At 36.4% G+C, this 16,544-nt stretch overlaps 1 protein-coding gene across 1 annotated transcript in view; it reads left to right on the top strand.

Annotated features, from left to right (window-relative positions):
• The window catches only part of ACSS3 (acyl-CoA synthetase short chain family member 3), a 154,235-nt gene that overhangs the window by 56,700 nt on the left and 80,991 nt on the right, over positions 1-16,544 (top strand). The window contains exons 4-7 of the mRNA XM_040989908.1: positions 3,587-3,721; positions 7,684-7,824; positions 15,700-15,780; positions 16,264-16,359. Coding sequence (XP_040845842.1) covers positions 3,587-3,721; positions 7,684-7,824; positions 15,700-15,780; positions 16,264-16,359 — 453 coding nt within the window. The remainder of the gene's footprint in view (positions 1-3,586; positions 3,722-7,683; positions 7,825-15,699; positions 15,781-16,263; positions 16,360-16,544) is intronic.

Raw genomic sequence — 16,544 nt, 5'->3', positions numbered from 1 at the left:
GAAGCCGGGATCCAGGGACTTCTTCTGGGTCTCCCGCATGGGTGCAGGGTCCCAAAGCTTTGGGCCGTCCTCGACTGCTTTCCCAGGCCACAAGCAAGGAGCTGGAAGGGAAGTGGAGCTGCCGGGATTAGAACCAGCACCCATATGGGATCCCGGGGCATTCAAGGCAAGAACTTTAGCCGCTAGGCCATGCCGCCAGGCCCCATACATGTGTATTTGAAAGTCTAAATCTGTTTAAATGTGTAAGTATAACAGATGTGTAGATACATTGAGTGTCATGTATTTGAGTGATGTGAAGGAGGAGGGAGAGCAGGTGAGCCGATAGGGATAGGTTTTGGTGAACCGAATCCTGTAGATCTTGCACATGAAGATTTTTGAGCAGGTGAGTGACATGTCATCATGAATGCTAAAGGAAGGGAAGATTGGAGTATGTCATGAAGGGGGAAGGAGCCAGAGGTATGGGTAAGGACCTTTGGTAGCCAGTCGGTTCAGTGATGCTTATTATGAAAGACAAAGTCCATAGTGGGAAGCTAAAGGAAGAAAGCATTGAGCAAGTGGCTCACCTGTAGATTTTTAGCAGTCCCAGGAGGTCACCAAGTGCAAGGCATAGAATAGAGCTTTTCATATGTAGCTTCATCTGGCAAATGTGGGTTATTAGAACCACAAAAGGTTTTTCCTGGGCTGACAAGCCAGGAATCTCTTTCTGTTTCTTTTTACAACATGTTAGGTTGGAGTTTATGAAGCATATCTGGGGGAACATCTGTCCATCGCAAAGTTTTTAGGCAGAACTTGAAGATTTCTCTTAGGAAGCTAGAGTTTCTAATTTTGTAGTACTGAGGTGCTAAACATCACTTAGACAAAAGTATTGGATGCATTAAAATATTTGCAAAATGTGGAGAAGTTAAAATTTCTCAGGTATGACTTTATGAAACTTTGCTTTATTCTCAGGAGGTATTTTCTTTTAATAACACATACACAGATACACACACAAACACAGACATAAAAACATATAACTGGGGCTCAGCACAGTAGCCTAGCTGCTAAGTCCTCCCCGTGAACATGCCAGGATCCCATAGGGCACTGGTTCTAATACTGGTGGCCCTACTTTCCAATAAGCTCCCTGCTTGTGGCCTGGGAGAGCAGTTGAAAACGGCCCAAAGCCTTGGGACCTTGCACCCTTGTTGGAGATCCAGAAGAGGCTCCTGGCTCTTGGCTTCAGATAGGCTCAGATCCAGCCATGGCAGCCAATTGGAGAGTGAATCAGCAGGTGGAAGATCTCCCTGTCTCTCTCCTCTCTGTATATCTGACTTTCCAATAAAAATAAATCTTTTAAAAAACCACATAACCTTGTTAGGAAATCTAGAAAATAAATGCATATTCTTGCAGCGAAGGCAATCTGGCAGGTCAAATGTAAGGAGAGAGTATTCTGTTAAAGATACACATCTCATGTATGGATAAACCTAAGAATCTTTGATCATTAGGGCATGCATATCTTCAGACTAGAGAAGGTCTCCCCAAGAGGCCACTGAACTTATCTGGACAATAAGATGCTGGACTTTATGCTAGGTATGTGTTTGCAAGGAAGGAATCTCAACTGAATTTGAACTGTGGTTATGCAACAAGGTGGAGGAATCCACCATGGGGGGAGGGGTACAGGAGGGGTGGGGGGAGTCCCCAGTGCTTATAAAACTGTATCACATAATACAATGTTAACAACAATAAAAAAAATTATCTATTTTTGTTGGGAAGGCAGATTTACATAGAGGAAGACAGAAATATCTTCCATCTGCTGGTTCACTTTCCAAATGTCCACAATGGCTGGAACTGAGCTAATTTGAAGCCAGGAGATTCTTTTGGGTCTCCCACGTGGGTGCAGAGTCCCAAGATTTTGGACCATTCTCTGATTGGACAAATATTCCCTGGGCCAGAGGACCTATTCTATACTACGTTGGTGTAGGTGTCTCAGTTTGCAAAGTATAGTCAATGATATTTCTCAAGTGGTGAAGTTGCCTTTCTCAGCGTGTACCCCCACCAGTAAGTGAACATTGACTCTTAAATAGACTAAAGAAAAATTTGAACAAATGAAGATGAAAAGACTGTATTGTAAGAAACCCTCTAAATCCAATAAATGTAAAAGGCTGTTGCCAAATGTGAAAGGAATTTATTTTTTCCAATGGAAGGCTCTAACGGTGATACTACTAAACATTCAAACCCGACAAATAATACTATGTTCTTAATTTGGTGTTTAGCTTGCTTTCACTCATTTATTGTTTGATCTTGGGGGTTATTATCTGGAATTATTTACAATTACTACAAATACTAAAATATGAGTTTTATTTCAATAAACTTTAAAATACATAATGAAAGGAAACAAGACTTATTTTTGTCTTTTCTTTCACTTTTTAAAAAATCAGTTTGATGTGATGGAGGAAATGCTTTGGAATCAAACAGAATTGGCCCTTTTTCTGCCTCTGTCACTCCCAACCTGGGGCAAACCAGGTCTCGGCTCCATGAATGTTGAGTATTCAAAAGCAGCAAGTACTATACATGCATATCATTAGCACAGTATAAACCCGAGAGACCAGAATTCAGAAATAGCTGCAATACCTTGGGTTGATTATCTGTCTCCTGAATTATTTATTATCACTCTCTGCTTTGGATTTCTTAGGGAAGAAATACAGTATATAAAAATGAATCAAGACATATGTGTTTCTACAAATGATTAAGGATTTGGGTTCAGTTCCACAAATATTTATGGATGGCTGTTTTTGTAGGACAAGCTGCACCAGGCATAGGCACTGAATAAAAGCCATCCTATCTTGTCTTTGGGAAGCTTATTTGACAGTGGACCAGATGAATGGAAAGTGTGGTGGTGGTTTAGCAGCTGAGGCATGTGCAGAATGTCCTGGGAAGGGAACATCAGTGCAGACTGGCTCCTCCCTGGGGACACTGTTTGGCTGCTCCTAAGAATACCCTGAAGAGTTTAGTGAGTCGTGTGCTAAGTAGAGCTTAAAAGCAAAGGCCAACCCAGGCTTTGTGAGATGGGATTTTAAATAATTCAGGAGACCTTTAAGAAAAATCATCCAACATTTTAACATTTGGTAAACAGGAATGCATAGTGAGAACTAGAAAAATCATTAAAAATTGAGACACAAGCTCTGCGATCTCTTTAGGTATTTAGAAGAGATACTTAATGTAGAAAATCATAGATGTTCTTGGTGACTAACGGAGCTGGCTCGCTACAGCGTGCTGCAGCGCAAGGGGTGGAGACCAACTGAAGTTTGCATTTCATAATTTCTGGAAGATCCATCTGAAATGAATTATTTGAAGCATATTTTGTTTATCTCATGTGTATAGGCCTTCAGAATCTTGGCTAGTTTTGAGTAAGTAAGTGAGATTGTGTGGAACTTGTTGGGCCTATAACATTGAAAGAGGGCTTGCTGGTTTTCAGACCTTTTGCTCAATAGGGAACAGAATCATTCAAATGTTTCTTTAGAACCGATGAGTAGTCAGTCTACCTCTGAACTGTTGTGATGTCTTAATTAGAATTATTAAAGGATTCTCATCTTTTTTTTTTTCATTGTAGCCCAAAATAGTGATTACAGCATCATTTGGTATTGAACCTGGAAGGCGGGTAGAATATATACCACTTATAGAGGAAGCTCTACGAATAGGACATCACAAACCGGACAAAGTTCTCATTTATAACCGTCCAAATATGGTAAATTGAATACTGAATTTAATTCTTATGGTAATGTGCTAGAGAATTCAATTTTCACTGTTTACTAGAGATACTCAGTAGTAAGCCATAACATGTACTTCATAAATGCCATTATGATTTCTAAGAAAAATGCAAATTATATCTGCAGTCTCTATGAACAATTAGCTTAAACTATAAAAAGATTTAAAACACCATACTATGATTAGTATTAAATAATTAGGTTTTGGTTTAATGCTATTATATGTTACTCTTTTCAGTTATACCAATAATACTTGCCCAAACTAAATTGATTGCTTATCATTTGGTTTTTTAAGAGATCCATATTAATTGATTTTTAAATCTTTCCAGTAATTCTATGGGCTAGGAGATATCATTATTTCCATCTTAATGAAATGGAGTTAATAGACATAGAAATAAAGTTATTTACAGTAATTACCCAGAGGCATGGTTTGAACACATGCCATCTGACTGTATACATAATCCCTTTCCTAATTGCTTCTTGGAAGGATGAATTAAATTGTATGCAAATATAAAAAAATTAGGAAAATATTCAAATCAGAAGTAGAATTGAATTCGGAAAGATGAATATAATAAACAGATGAATTAGTCTGTGATATTAATATAATGTCTATGAATATATTTTACAATGCATTTAATCACCAGGTATTTATAGTGGCACCAACTTGGATTTCTGAAAGATTAAAATATCTTGCAGAAGAGAACTCATGGGAGTGCGAAAAATTACATGCAGTTTTATAGAACTGATGAAAGGTTACCTTAAGGAGACCCACAAATGACAGGATGTGAAAAGAGAATGTTAAAAGGATGTCATTTTGATCACCAATTAGCAATTCCTAATACTAGTTTAAATTCCTAAATAAAGCTTTAAAAGTCTGCTTCATGACCTGCTGCACTCATTGATTTTGGTGTTCCTAATTGTTTTAATTTTTTTGAGTGGTCTTGAGTATATTTTAAAAAATACTTTTAAGTTTTTACAGTTTTGTAGAACCATGAGTTCTTCCCTCCCCGCCTTCTCCTTCCTCCCCTTTATCCCCCTCCCATTGTTCCCTTAATTGTTACAGTAGGATAGTCCTGTAGTAACAGTTACAAGGTTAGTTTTCTGCTACTTAAGTGTATTGTGACATGTAGGTAGAGATGGAAAAGGTAGTATCATGTTGTACAGGCATGTTCACACGTGTCACAATGGGAGTCCTACTGTTCAGGAGTAGAGATGCCTACTGCAACGTAACTTTACTTCCCAGTGTGCTGGTCTCTGCACCATTCATACGTAAGTGCATGTGTATATACTTGATTGCCTATTTCTATTTAATTTGTAATTTGCTTAAAGGCTGTCTTATATCAGACGGAACATATGGTATTCATCCTGTTTGCATTGGTTTGTTTCACTAAGCATAATGGTCTTCAGTTGGGACCATTTTGTGGAGCATATTTTGAAAAAAGTTTTTGTTGGTATTTAAGTAAAGGAATGAAAAATGGATAGAAAGGATGGAGGAATAATAACAGAAATGGTAATAGAAAGGCTAGATGAGTGTATTTATGTGAACAAAGGATCATGTATATTATCCATTCACATGTATGGCTTTATGGCCCAATTCTAAGTACAAATTATTTTTCTTAATTGAGTCTCACAAACCTGTGAACTTTGAGAAAAGATTTGAATTCTGGTTTGACTTTTTTTGGTAATCAGTGCTGAATGTACTATTTCTTTGCACATTTAACACATTGAACATGGTTATTCAGATTTTTCTAGTGCAGCCATCTTTTCTTCTTAATAGAGATATGTTGCCTCACTTTCCCCATAAACAGCTCATGTTCTCTCCTCTTTTTCTCCGAACCCTTTCCTCTATTTTTATAGCGATAAAGGCTTTGAGGGACTCTTGCCCTTTATGAGATGTACTGTTTAGGCAGTAATTAAGCCCAATAGACCGTAATTGCTTTGAATTTAGAGACACACATTATGAAGCAGGATAGTGAGTCTCATTAACCAGGATTGCATTTTTTTGCCAGGGGAATGAAAACTTGGCTGCTGTGCTTGAGCCTCAGGCAGCAATGACAGAATCAAAGGAACATCCCATCAGTCATCCTGCCTGTTCTCCCATATTGCCTTTCAAGAATCATAGCAATTAGAAAAGACATGTCCACAGAAGTAAAGGCGAATCTGCAAACGTTCAATGTTGATTTTATGGCCTTGATTTTTGTCAAATCTCCTTTATATTCACCTGTATCTCTTGATCTTGAAGAATAGACATTCCAGCAGTTGGGGACCTATAAAAGTCATACATTTATAACTATTTTTGAAAAGATTAATTTACTTTCATTGGAAAGGTAGATTTACAAAGAGGAGAGACAGAGAAAGATATTCCATCCACTGTTTCACTTCCCAAATGATTGCAATGCCTGGAGTTGGGCTAATCTGGAGCAGGAGCTACTTCTGGGTGTCTCCCACACAGGTGCAGGGTTCCAAGGCTTTGGACCATCCTCTGCTTCTTTCCCAGGCCATAAGCAGGGAGCAGGAAGGGAAATGGAGCAGCCAGGACATGAACCAGTGCCCATATGGGATGCTGGCATTTGAAGGTGGAAGGTTAGCCAATCGAACCATGTGTCAGCCCAAATAATAATATTCTTGTGATCATTTAGTCACCATGTTTCACTCTGTAACATTTTTTGTAGGTTTCTGATTGTAATGTCAGATGTTTAAAATTTCAAATTGTTCATTATCTGATGCATAAAGCTAAATGTATGGTGTGATAATAGGTAACTTTTTATATGTCTGAATGGTTCAATGAGGAGCTATCAGTTGGATGAGTCAGACATGGTGACTTTATAGGACCTATGACTCAGATTATCTATAAATGCATTTATTCTTACAGAGAGTATATTTGTAGTATTGTAGGAATCAGTTTCTACATTTACCTGATCAGATACAGGACCAATTCTCATAACCCTGAATAGTACATTAAGGAACCAAGAGAATGGAATTCTTTGGGTTTAGCTCAGAGATTGAAGAAATGAACAGTATGTCTAAGTAGAGAATCTCACTGAGCAACCACCATGTTATTTGTGCCTGGGACAACGTGGTCCCAGTTCATGTTCATCAGTTATAAAGTTCCCAAGATGTGATTTTGTGTGTAGTTAATGGTTCAGAAAAACCAGACATTTGAGAGATAGTTAATCTCCTTACATAGCCCTAACTCCCAATAAGAATAGTGTTTGTCAAAGTCACCCCTTTTTAACTATCTTGCCATCTTATTGCCACATTTTAAAATAAATCTACTTAATTTCTTCAAAATTATATCTGTTTTTTAATGACCTTATTAGGAAAAAGTTTACAATAGAGTGACTGACTACCAGGAAAGCAAATACTTCTGCCACACTGATTAGAAACCTCGATAGAGGAATACTTGGATAGCCTGCTATAACTTTTTGTTTCTAAAGCCAGCATTTGTCTTGAACACACAAAATGCAAATCTCTATTACTCTTTAACAAAATTTGGTATTACCTTATTTAGATAGGTAGTTTTAAATGCCTTTTATATAAAGAGAAATTTTAAGAGTTACTTGACATTTCATTAATAAGGCATTTCAAACATAAAAGAATTAGGTTATAAAATTTAGAAATTGATACTTATATTTTGGAGACATGAATTTGGCCCAGTGTCAGAGTGTTGACGAAAAGGGTTGCATCAGTGAATTTGTAAAAGTATCTTAGATTTAAGTAAAGTATGTCTTTTTGTTTTTAAAGTAGTATCAATCTGCTGCACATTTTAAACATATTTCAACTGGCAACATTGAGCTTTTTAAACCCAAGTCTAATACATTATGATGTACAGAATTAGATTTTTCATCAGATGCTCAGACTTACATAGATTTAGCTAATTCTTTGTTACCTTATTTTAATATTCTCTGTTACAAATGCATTTGCCTGTGTTTCTGCTCTGTAGGAGACGGTTCCTTTGGTACCAGGTCGAGATCTTGATTGGGATGAAGAGATGGCAAAAGCCCAACCACATGATTGTGTTCCTGTTCATTCAGAACATCCACTCTATATTCTTTATACGTCTGGAACCACAGGATTGCCTAAGGTATTCATTTCCTTAGGGATGTTAACTATAACAGCACATTTCCTTTAGCACCAAGAATATTTGATTGGTAACTGAAAGCATTTACAGATTGCATATTGAAGTTTATATGTAGTTCTTTAGCAGCTTAAAATATGTTTAATTTTAAATATAGAAAATGTCCACTAACTTCAAGGTCAAATATTTTTCCCTTATTTATTCCAAAATCATCCTAAAAAACCAACAGTGCACTATTGTTTTAGTAGGCTGCTGATTTAATGCACACTGGATTAAATATTATGTGGCTTAATAAAATTGTATATTTTCAATGAAGTATTTTCACTTTTAAATTGATATACAGTTTTTATATAGTATGGAATTGATTTTTTCATTTGGGGTAATTCAGTTCTTTATTATAAATGCGCATTTGAGAAGTGGCCTAGTCATTGTAAGCAAGAAGCTGTTTATCCCCAGTGTTGACCTGTTTGATTTACGGCACGGAAGATATTCAGACAGCTTCAAATCTGTTTACCGTGAAAGGTGTTTTCACAAAGCAAGGTTAAAAGCACCAGTGTTAATAGATGTGTCAGTGCTTGGCAAGTACTACTTCCTGGTATCTCCAGATACCAGCATTTCTTCATCCAGCTTCATTAGAACTTACATTATCTTCCTTATTCATCTTTATTAGAGAGTTCAATATTATAAAAGTACTGCCATAGGATTTTAGTGCAGGAATGGACTTTGATGATTATTTGCATTATTAAAGACCTCTCTATTACTATAAATTATCTGTTCCAATGGAGTTTTGAAAACACTCGTAATCTCAAAGTGATGGGCTCTTTTAATAAGTTCGTAAGAAAGAAATTTAAGACACTTCTAAAGAAATTTGCCTGTGGATTGGAACACATTTGGTGGTGGAAAATATTCTCACTGTAGGAAGAGACTATGGCTTACTGTTTTGGTCTACCACCATATTGTATATAACATGAGCACCAAATAATGTTTTATTGAATACATAGAAAATGTATATATGTATAAATGTGAATTGGAGATATGATTTTTTATTTGAAAAAATAAGCATTCCTTCACATTTATGGCTCACATGTATGTGAGGAGTTCAAATGATCTGCTATTCCTAAGTGTAGACTCTCCCTTTTGTAATTCTGAATTGTATATCAGCCACACGAGGCCATCTGAGCATTGCCTATCAAACTAGACACTCAGCAAAGTTATAATCTAATATAAAACACATCAACTGGAGACAGTATGACCTAATGAAATAAAACAAACTAAAAATCCCACCAACCATTTTAACTGCTTAAAACTCAAAGGAGTCTTAAAACCACTTGTAACACCTAAAAGACTTTAAATTACTCTAAAATTGACTGCGACCTGGGTTAAGATCTGTATGGGAGAAGAGCTTGTAAGAAATTCAAAGCAGAATCATCCAGTTGAGGTAGAAATAAAAATATGCAGAGCATTATGTTGACAAACGGGAGCTATCCCAGATTTCTCTGGGTCAGGAAATGCTTTTCTGAATTTGTTTCAGCATTCAAATGAAGATCCTTGAAGTTTCTATTACCTTCATTTTTCTGCGTGAAGTATCACCCAAAATATAATTTGTTTTAAAAATAGGAGACTACTTTAGCTGAACATTTTTGTGTTCCTGCTTAGTTTGATCCCATGTGTACCGAATGTTCAGTGTGTCCTAGAACAGTTAAAATGAAGGTTGAACACCATGCTGCCTCTAGTCTGATGTGGTCAGATATCTGTGAGCTCAGGTGAGATAGAGCGAATTGTCATCCACTTACTGGAACCCTTTTCAGGATGTTTAGGAATTTTCTTAGCATAGCACACTTTGTGGGGAGAAATCCAATATGGTTCAAGTGGACAAGTGAGGCAGAGGAAGAAACCAAGGCTTTCCACTTGAGAATGTAGGATGGTGATTTGAAGAGGGACTGAACTAAAAATACAGGAGAATGATTTGGGGCGGAGGAAGTTGGAGGATCTTGAAAATAAAGAGTATTTCAAAACAGTCCTAGTAAAATGGAAGTATTTGTGTGTAAAAGAGCTCTGGAATCCACACATACTTTTCTATGAGCTACATGAAGATACTCTGTATTGTCTCTGACCTGTCTTTTTGTGGAAGCACTAACATGGAGGTGCTCAGTCAGTAGTTGAAAGATGGAGCGCAGGAACTCCTCTGGGCAGATCATAGACTTAAGATTTATTTTTATTGGAAAGTGAGATAAACAGAGTGGAGGAGATAGACTTTTGTGCTAATCCATTCATGGAGTGCAGGGTATGCAGAATGACAAAATAACACAGTCGTCTTGCAGTATCCATCAAAATACTTCTCTTTTCCCTCCAATAGACTTTAGAACTGCAGCTATTTTGAATTTGTATTTTACCAATGAACTTTTATACCATTACTTAAATTTATTCTGTACATAATAGTTTTGGTTATATTCATACCATTGTGCTTTTTCTAAGGACTCAGAATTGACCTCCTAGTTTGTGCTGTGGCATCAGTGTTAACATTTGGCCTTGGTGAGACCTCAGACTTTTCAATGGTCCCTTGGGTCTCCAGTCAGTGTCTCAGGCTCCTCTGAGTTCCTTAGACTCTTCTTTATTCTGTTAAGATGAGTATAAAGAGCTTTAATGGAATCTGACATTTTGTTGGTATCTCCAGAATCAATGTAAATAAAAAAAAATGAGCACACATACATTAATGCAATATTATGCTTTAAATTGCATGTTGTCATGTACTTAGTTTTCTTGATATTAATCTTTACTTGAAAATAATGTGAACTCATTTGATACTGTTAAAATTTTTATTTGTTGTTGGCACATGGAGGATACACAAAAAGTAATCTGTTTTTTGGTTAGAATTCATGAATATATTTAGGGCATATTTACATCTGTACATCGACCAGCCCTGATGTTTTCTGGTTGCCATGTGATAGGTTAATTTGTTAACTGTTGTAAATCTTTCAGCCACAGGAGGTGAATGGCTTGCCATGTTTCTATTTTGCCCTCTATCCTGTGTGATTGGGTCCTGTATTCAACAATAGTTGAAAAACAATACAAGATAACATAGATATTTTTGGTGGGGAGGTGATGTAGTGACGGTTGTATTTTATTCTATTTTTTATATCATGAAAGAACAGTGATACTGAAAAGGCAACAGCAGGGAAGAAAAAGGGAAAGGAAGCTGAAAGGAATGGATTGACAAGGGGCCATGTTAGGAAGGTGACTGATAAGGCCTTGCATCCTGAGATACATTTCGTATTTGGGACAACTTTTATTCTGATTTACCTGGTAATTTATATGTACTGTTTGCACTAGAAAAAATGAGAGAAATAACGTGGAAAAAGTCACACTATATATTTTTTATCTTTGTTACAACTCTGGTGGTTAAATGCTAGACTTGTTATACCTTTGCCCCAAATCTCATAGTTGTTTAGGTCAATAAAACTGTACAGCCAGCAAAATATCTTCCATTGAGATAGTTTCCAAATCACCTAGGAAAAACTATGTTTGAAATATCTTTTTTAAAAAATGCTGTTTCTTAAGGAGTGAGTCCTAAAGTTCTATAAGTTTCAAGGATTTCTTTTGAAGAAAGCAGAATGTATTTTAAAAGGAACTGTTTGTGTATGTGATCATTCACTTAACTGTTCTCTCATCTAGTCAACAAGCATGTTATTTTTTAAAATTAAGAGTTGATCATTTTTCACATTTTGCAATACAAATGGAAACTGCGCTGTCAGAGATTTTCACTTCTTCCTCCAATATTGTTCCTTTGCTAGGATAGGGTTGTAAGCCCTCTTGGTCATGCTGGAGTCATGCTGGACTCCATGCCTGGAGTCACAACACCAGGATCTCCTGGTGAAACATACCAAGTGATGTGGGCTATGAAGAGGCCTTTCTGTCTCCCGCTGAGCCATTCCTGGAGAAGTGGGAGCCATCGTGGGATAGGCAGAAGGTCTCATCATTGGGTACCCTGTGTCATTGGCATCTAGCCCCCTATGAGTAGCTGTATTCTAGGAACAGGACCCACTGACATCATCCTAAGAGGAGGAGGAGGAGAGCCCATCATTTGCATAATGCAAGGGTTGCCTGTATGGGAATGTTGACCTTGTACCAGGGTGGAGGACCCAGGAGACTGATGTGAGTCATAGCTTATCACAGTGGTCATGATAAAAATATGGGTATCTTCTGAAGGCCATTGGCCACTTTGTGCCCCCAACAAACATAATAAGCATTCTATCCTGGGAACTGTGCTTTTGTTCCAGCACTAAGTACTGGAGGAAGCCCAGCCCTCAGCCCTGGAGAAGGTGCACCACTGGCTGGCGATGCCAGTTATCTGATGAGGTTTGTTGCACCAAAGACAACAGAAGAGGACTGAGAGACATTTCACACAACCACTAAGAGGGGGCAGTTTTCTGGAGGAGGTAGAACTTCCACAAAATCAGGCATTTGTGTGAAAATGTTGGAGCTAATCAGATTGAGGAGCACATGCTGGAGAGTGGGGATGCCACTTGCAAAGCCACAGGAACAAGGTTATTTTTGATATATATATGTGTGTATATATATATATAATATATACGTGTATTTAAAGGAAATCAAAATTATTTCCTGTCTCTGGTGCCAATCATAATTTCATATTATATTTTTGCTCAATTTCAACATGTAGTTCACATTTCTTTTTTGTGTTTGTGCTTGCTTTTTTTAAAAGCCTTTGTTAAACAGAATATGCTAAGACTCATTTTTAGAAGGCATAGTTTTGTCATGTGCTCCAAATTTTTCTTGCCTCAATATTGAGATTTGCCATTCAGGTTTTATAATCATTCAGTGCAAACACACACACACACAGACAGACACACGCAATTTTACATTGAGGCATCTCACACCTCTAATTTCACCACACACTTCAGTCCTTCTTCCTCTGTAATGGCTATCATTTCTTTTTATTATAGTAGCATGCCTTCATACAATTGATATTGCCATGTTTATTTTCTTGGGAGACAAATAACTACGCTTTAGTTTGCTTGTATAGATTGTTTTTAAAATACTACATGTATTAGAATTTATTTTATTTGTGGGGCAGAGATCATTCTCATGTCTGTTTTTGTTGCATAGAATGTTATTCTGATCCGTAGATTTTCAAATTCTCCAGGAGACATTGCAGATTTGTGATTGATCTTACCTAAAATCCTGGAACAGCGTATCAATATCTGTATCTATATATCCGTATCTATATCTATAACTGCTATGTTATGGATGTGTGTGTGTGTGTATGTCGAGAGTGAGAGAATGAGTTTTAACATGTGATTCCTTTACTTTTAAGGTAGGTAGAATTCAATTGCACACACAAAGTAATATAGAGATTTAATGACTAAAGTGTTTTCTAGTAAGTGTTTTTGCCTCATACAATATTTCAGCTAGAATCTTTAAATTCTGCATTTAGTTTCTGATTTATTTTACTTAGGATATGATGACTTGCATTTTTGAGAACTAAGTTTATGCTTTCAGAACCTGAACATGATTAGTTTTGTATTTTATTTATCTGGAACATATGGCTGTAAAGAAGAAATAAACATGGTGTTTTAGTTACAATAATTTATAATAACAAATATTTTCAAAACATATATTTACTTTTTTAGCATTGAAACTTGTCATGAAATATCTGGTAGCACAACGTAAAAGCATGCAGTTTTATTCTATACCATGTCAGAAACTCAAAAACTTGAAAAGCGTAATGTTGAAAACTTTGGGAAAGTATTCAAGATGGGTTTCTGATTTGAGTAGAAGATTGATGTTTGACTGAAATTTTTATATTTATCCATTAACAAATTAATGATGACTGGTTGGCAAGGCTCAAAGAAAAATAAATAATGGCATTTTTCTTCCTTAGCAGCATTTTAACTGTTTTTGATGGGAATCATTGATGACAACCTCTAATTATTTTGACCTTTCTGCTTTTTGGGTAATATAGTTGCAGGATAGAATAAAAAATATCATTAAAACTAAGAAATAAGATCTTCACTAAGAAATTCTAGCCTTTACATTTTAAAAAATGCTTTTTCATGCATTCTACATTTCACTGCAAATCAGAATTTTTATGTGATGGGTTTAAGCATCCATCAATTTACAGAAAATGAAACATTGCTAAATATTTTGAAGAAATATGCATGTGACAGATGTATTGAAGTTTGTTAGTCTGTCGTTTAAATCGATCTTTCGGGCTTGTATAATCAAATTACAGCTCAGTTGTGACTGCTTAAGCTTTTCCTACCCCCCCCCTTTTTTTTGGCATTTCAAGTCTGTGAATTCTAGCTTCTATAATCTGAATTTTCACTCCAGTATAGAATAGTTATTGATAATAATAATAAAATTGAAATTCAAAGACAGATTGGGACAGAGAATTCTTAAACATCTTAAGTAAAATCATTACTGACATTAAGCTTTACTGTCATAACCACATGTACTGTGTATTATTTATAAAGAAAACACCACTTTTCCTAAAAATAAAGCATTTTTAGGAAAGAGGATTGTAAATGATTGCTAGCAAATTTACCAAGATGTTGAGTCCTGGGAAAAGACCCCCACAGAACAAACTGGTTAGCTGGGTTCTTGAACAATGGAATGGAACACACTGGGGCACGTAGCCACTCAGAGTATGTAGCCAGTTGAATCTGTGAACCTCATCTGCAGGGGGCTTTGGATTGTTCTTATTCCCAAGGTGATCAAAAGAGCCAGTTGCATGTTAAGCATGTCATGCAACACAGAAAATAGCTTTCAGATGCCATCAAAGCTGGATCTAATATTTGCCAAGAGACCAGATGTTGTCGCTGGTGGATAAAATATGTTCCCCAGCTTGATACTTATGTTTTATTAGCAATACCTGAGGAGCACAGCAAGTTTAGTAACAGTCAATTTCTTTTTCATTCTCCTGATTCATGTGTTTGATAGCACATTTATTAATTTGGACCGTGTTTGTCTTTTTATATAAAACAATTATCTTTTGCATAGAACATCTAATTAATGCTTTAAAAGATCCTTTAAAATGCCCGAGGATGGGATATAACTTGTATTTAACAGATATTCACCTACACAATTGATTTTTTAGTACCATATCTTATTGAGCAAATTATGATTAATACACACAGCTGAAAAAGAATGTATTACATTTATCACTAGTTCTTACAATACCTCATTCTCAGTGTTCAAATATTAATCTCATATATTGAAGTTGAATATTTTCACAGTGTTGGGGAAAGATATCTGAAGGTGATTTGCGAAAGTGATAAGGCAATAATGTAAGCATGCCTATTGTTTGTGCAAGATACAATGTGAGCAAATCAGTTAGGCTTTAATCCTGCTACATATTTCTAGTAGAATTCATCAGTGAAGTACTGGCCAAGCCTAATACACTGTGCTCCTAGGATCTGTGGCGTAAACTTGCAGTGGGACTACTGTTAGAATATGACTCAAGTTCCTGTAATTGCTGTACACTGTTCCTTATAATTTAATGGAATTGACGTTTACATGTTAGTATGTATTTTTGGAACATAATCATATTTTACACTTCTGCGCTCTTTTAAAAGTTCCCATTTTTATTCTGAAAATACATATTGATCCTGTGTGCCATCATTGGAAAAATATTGTGCGATTTTGTACATGTATTTAAAAGGTAAAGAGTATGAGAATGACACTAAATGATTTTCTGTTAATTATTGGAGGATGCAATAATGATTTAATAACACAAAAGTCAAAGTAATTTGTGTATTATGAAATATAAAGCCTCTGAGGTCGGGAGCTGCTAGAGTACAATGAAGATTGATGATCACCTAATGTATTGTTTATTAATTGACAAATTTACCTTTTCTCTCTTAGGGTGTAGTTAGGCCTACAGGGGGATATGCTGTAATGCTAAACTGGTCAATGTCTTCGATATACGGACTGAAACCTGGAGAGGTAATCATGATTTTGAACTTAAATCACCTGATTTCTCAGGTTAAGCTCCATGCCTGTTTGGGGCTCAGCTGTCACTTGTGATGCCCTGTTCCCCCCTCTGCTTCTGATCCAGCTTCCAGCTAATACTATTGGGAGGCAGCAGATGATGGTTTAGGTATTTTGAGATCCAGTGTAAATTGTAGCTTCTACTTTCAGCCTTGAACAGTCCTGGGTGTAGTGAGCATTTGGGAGTGAACCAACAAACTGAAGTTAGTCAGTCAGTCTCTCTCTCTCTTTCTCTCTTTCTCTCTTTCTCTCTTTCTCTCTTTCTCTCTCTCTCTCTCTCTCTCTCTCTCTCTCTCTCTCACACACACACACACACACACACACACACACACACACACACACACCCCGACACTGACTCTTTGCACCTCTGCCACTCAAATATATATACAAATAAGTCCTACAAAAATATATTCATTTTGTCATCTCCTTATTTCCTAGGTGTGGTGGGCAGCCTCTGACTTAGGCTGGGTTGTTGGACATTCCTATATCTGTTATGGACCTCTTCTACATGGGAACACAACAGTTTTATATGAGGTAATACACGTTTTACATATACATAAATATATATGTGTTTGCATATATATTTGGTTTTTTTTTTGAAAGTTTTTGAGAAGTAATCTTGAGGGGAAACAGAAAACTTGGCTGTGGACATGAAACCTGTTTATTAAAATATTCTTTGAGTCACAAATATGAGTTGAAGTGAGAGGTACTTAAGAAAC

The sequence above is a fragment of the Ochotona curzoniae genome, unplaced genomic scaffold (genome assembly GCF_017591425.1).
Source record: "Ochotona curzoniae isolate NIBS_2020 unplaced genomic scaffold, NIBS_Ocur_1.0 contig_1014, whole genome shotgun sequence".
In the NCBI taxonomy this organism is placed as follows: Eukaryota; Metazoa; Chordata; class Mammalia; order Lagomorpha; family Ochotonidae; genus Ochotona; species Ochotona curzoniae.
The sequence above is the reverse complement of the archived record's forward strand: the minus strand, read 5'-3'. Positions and strand labels throughout refer to the sequence as shown.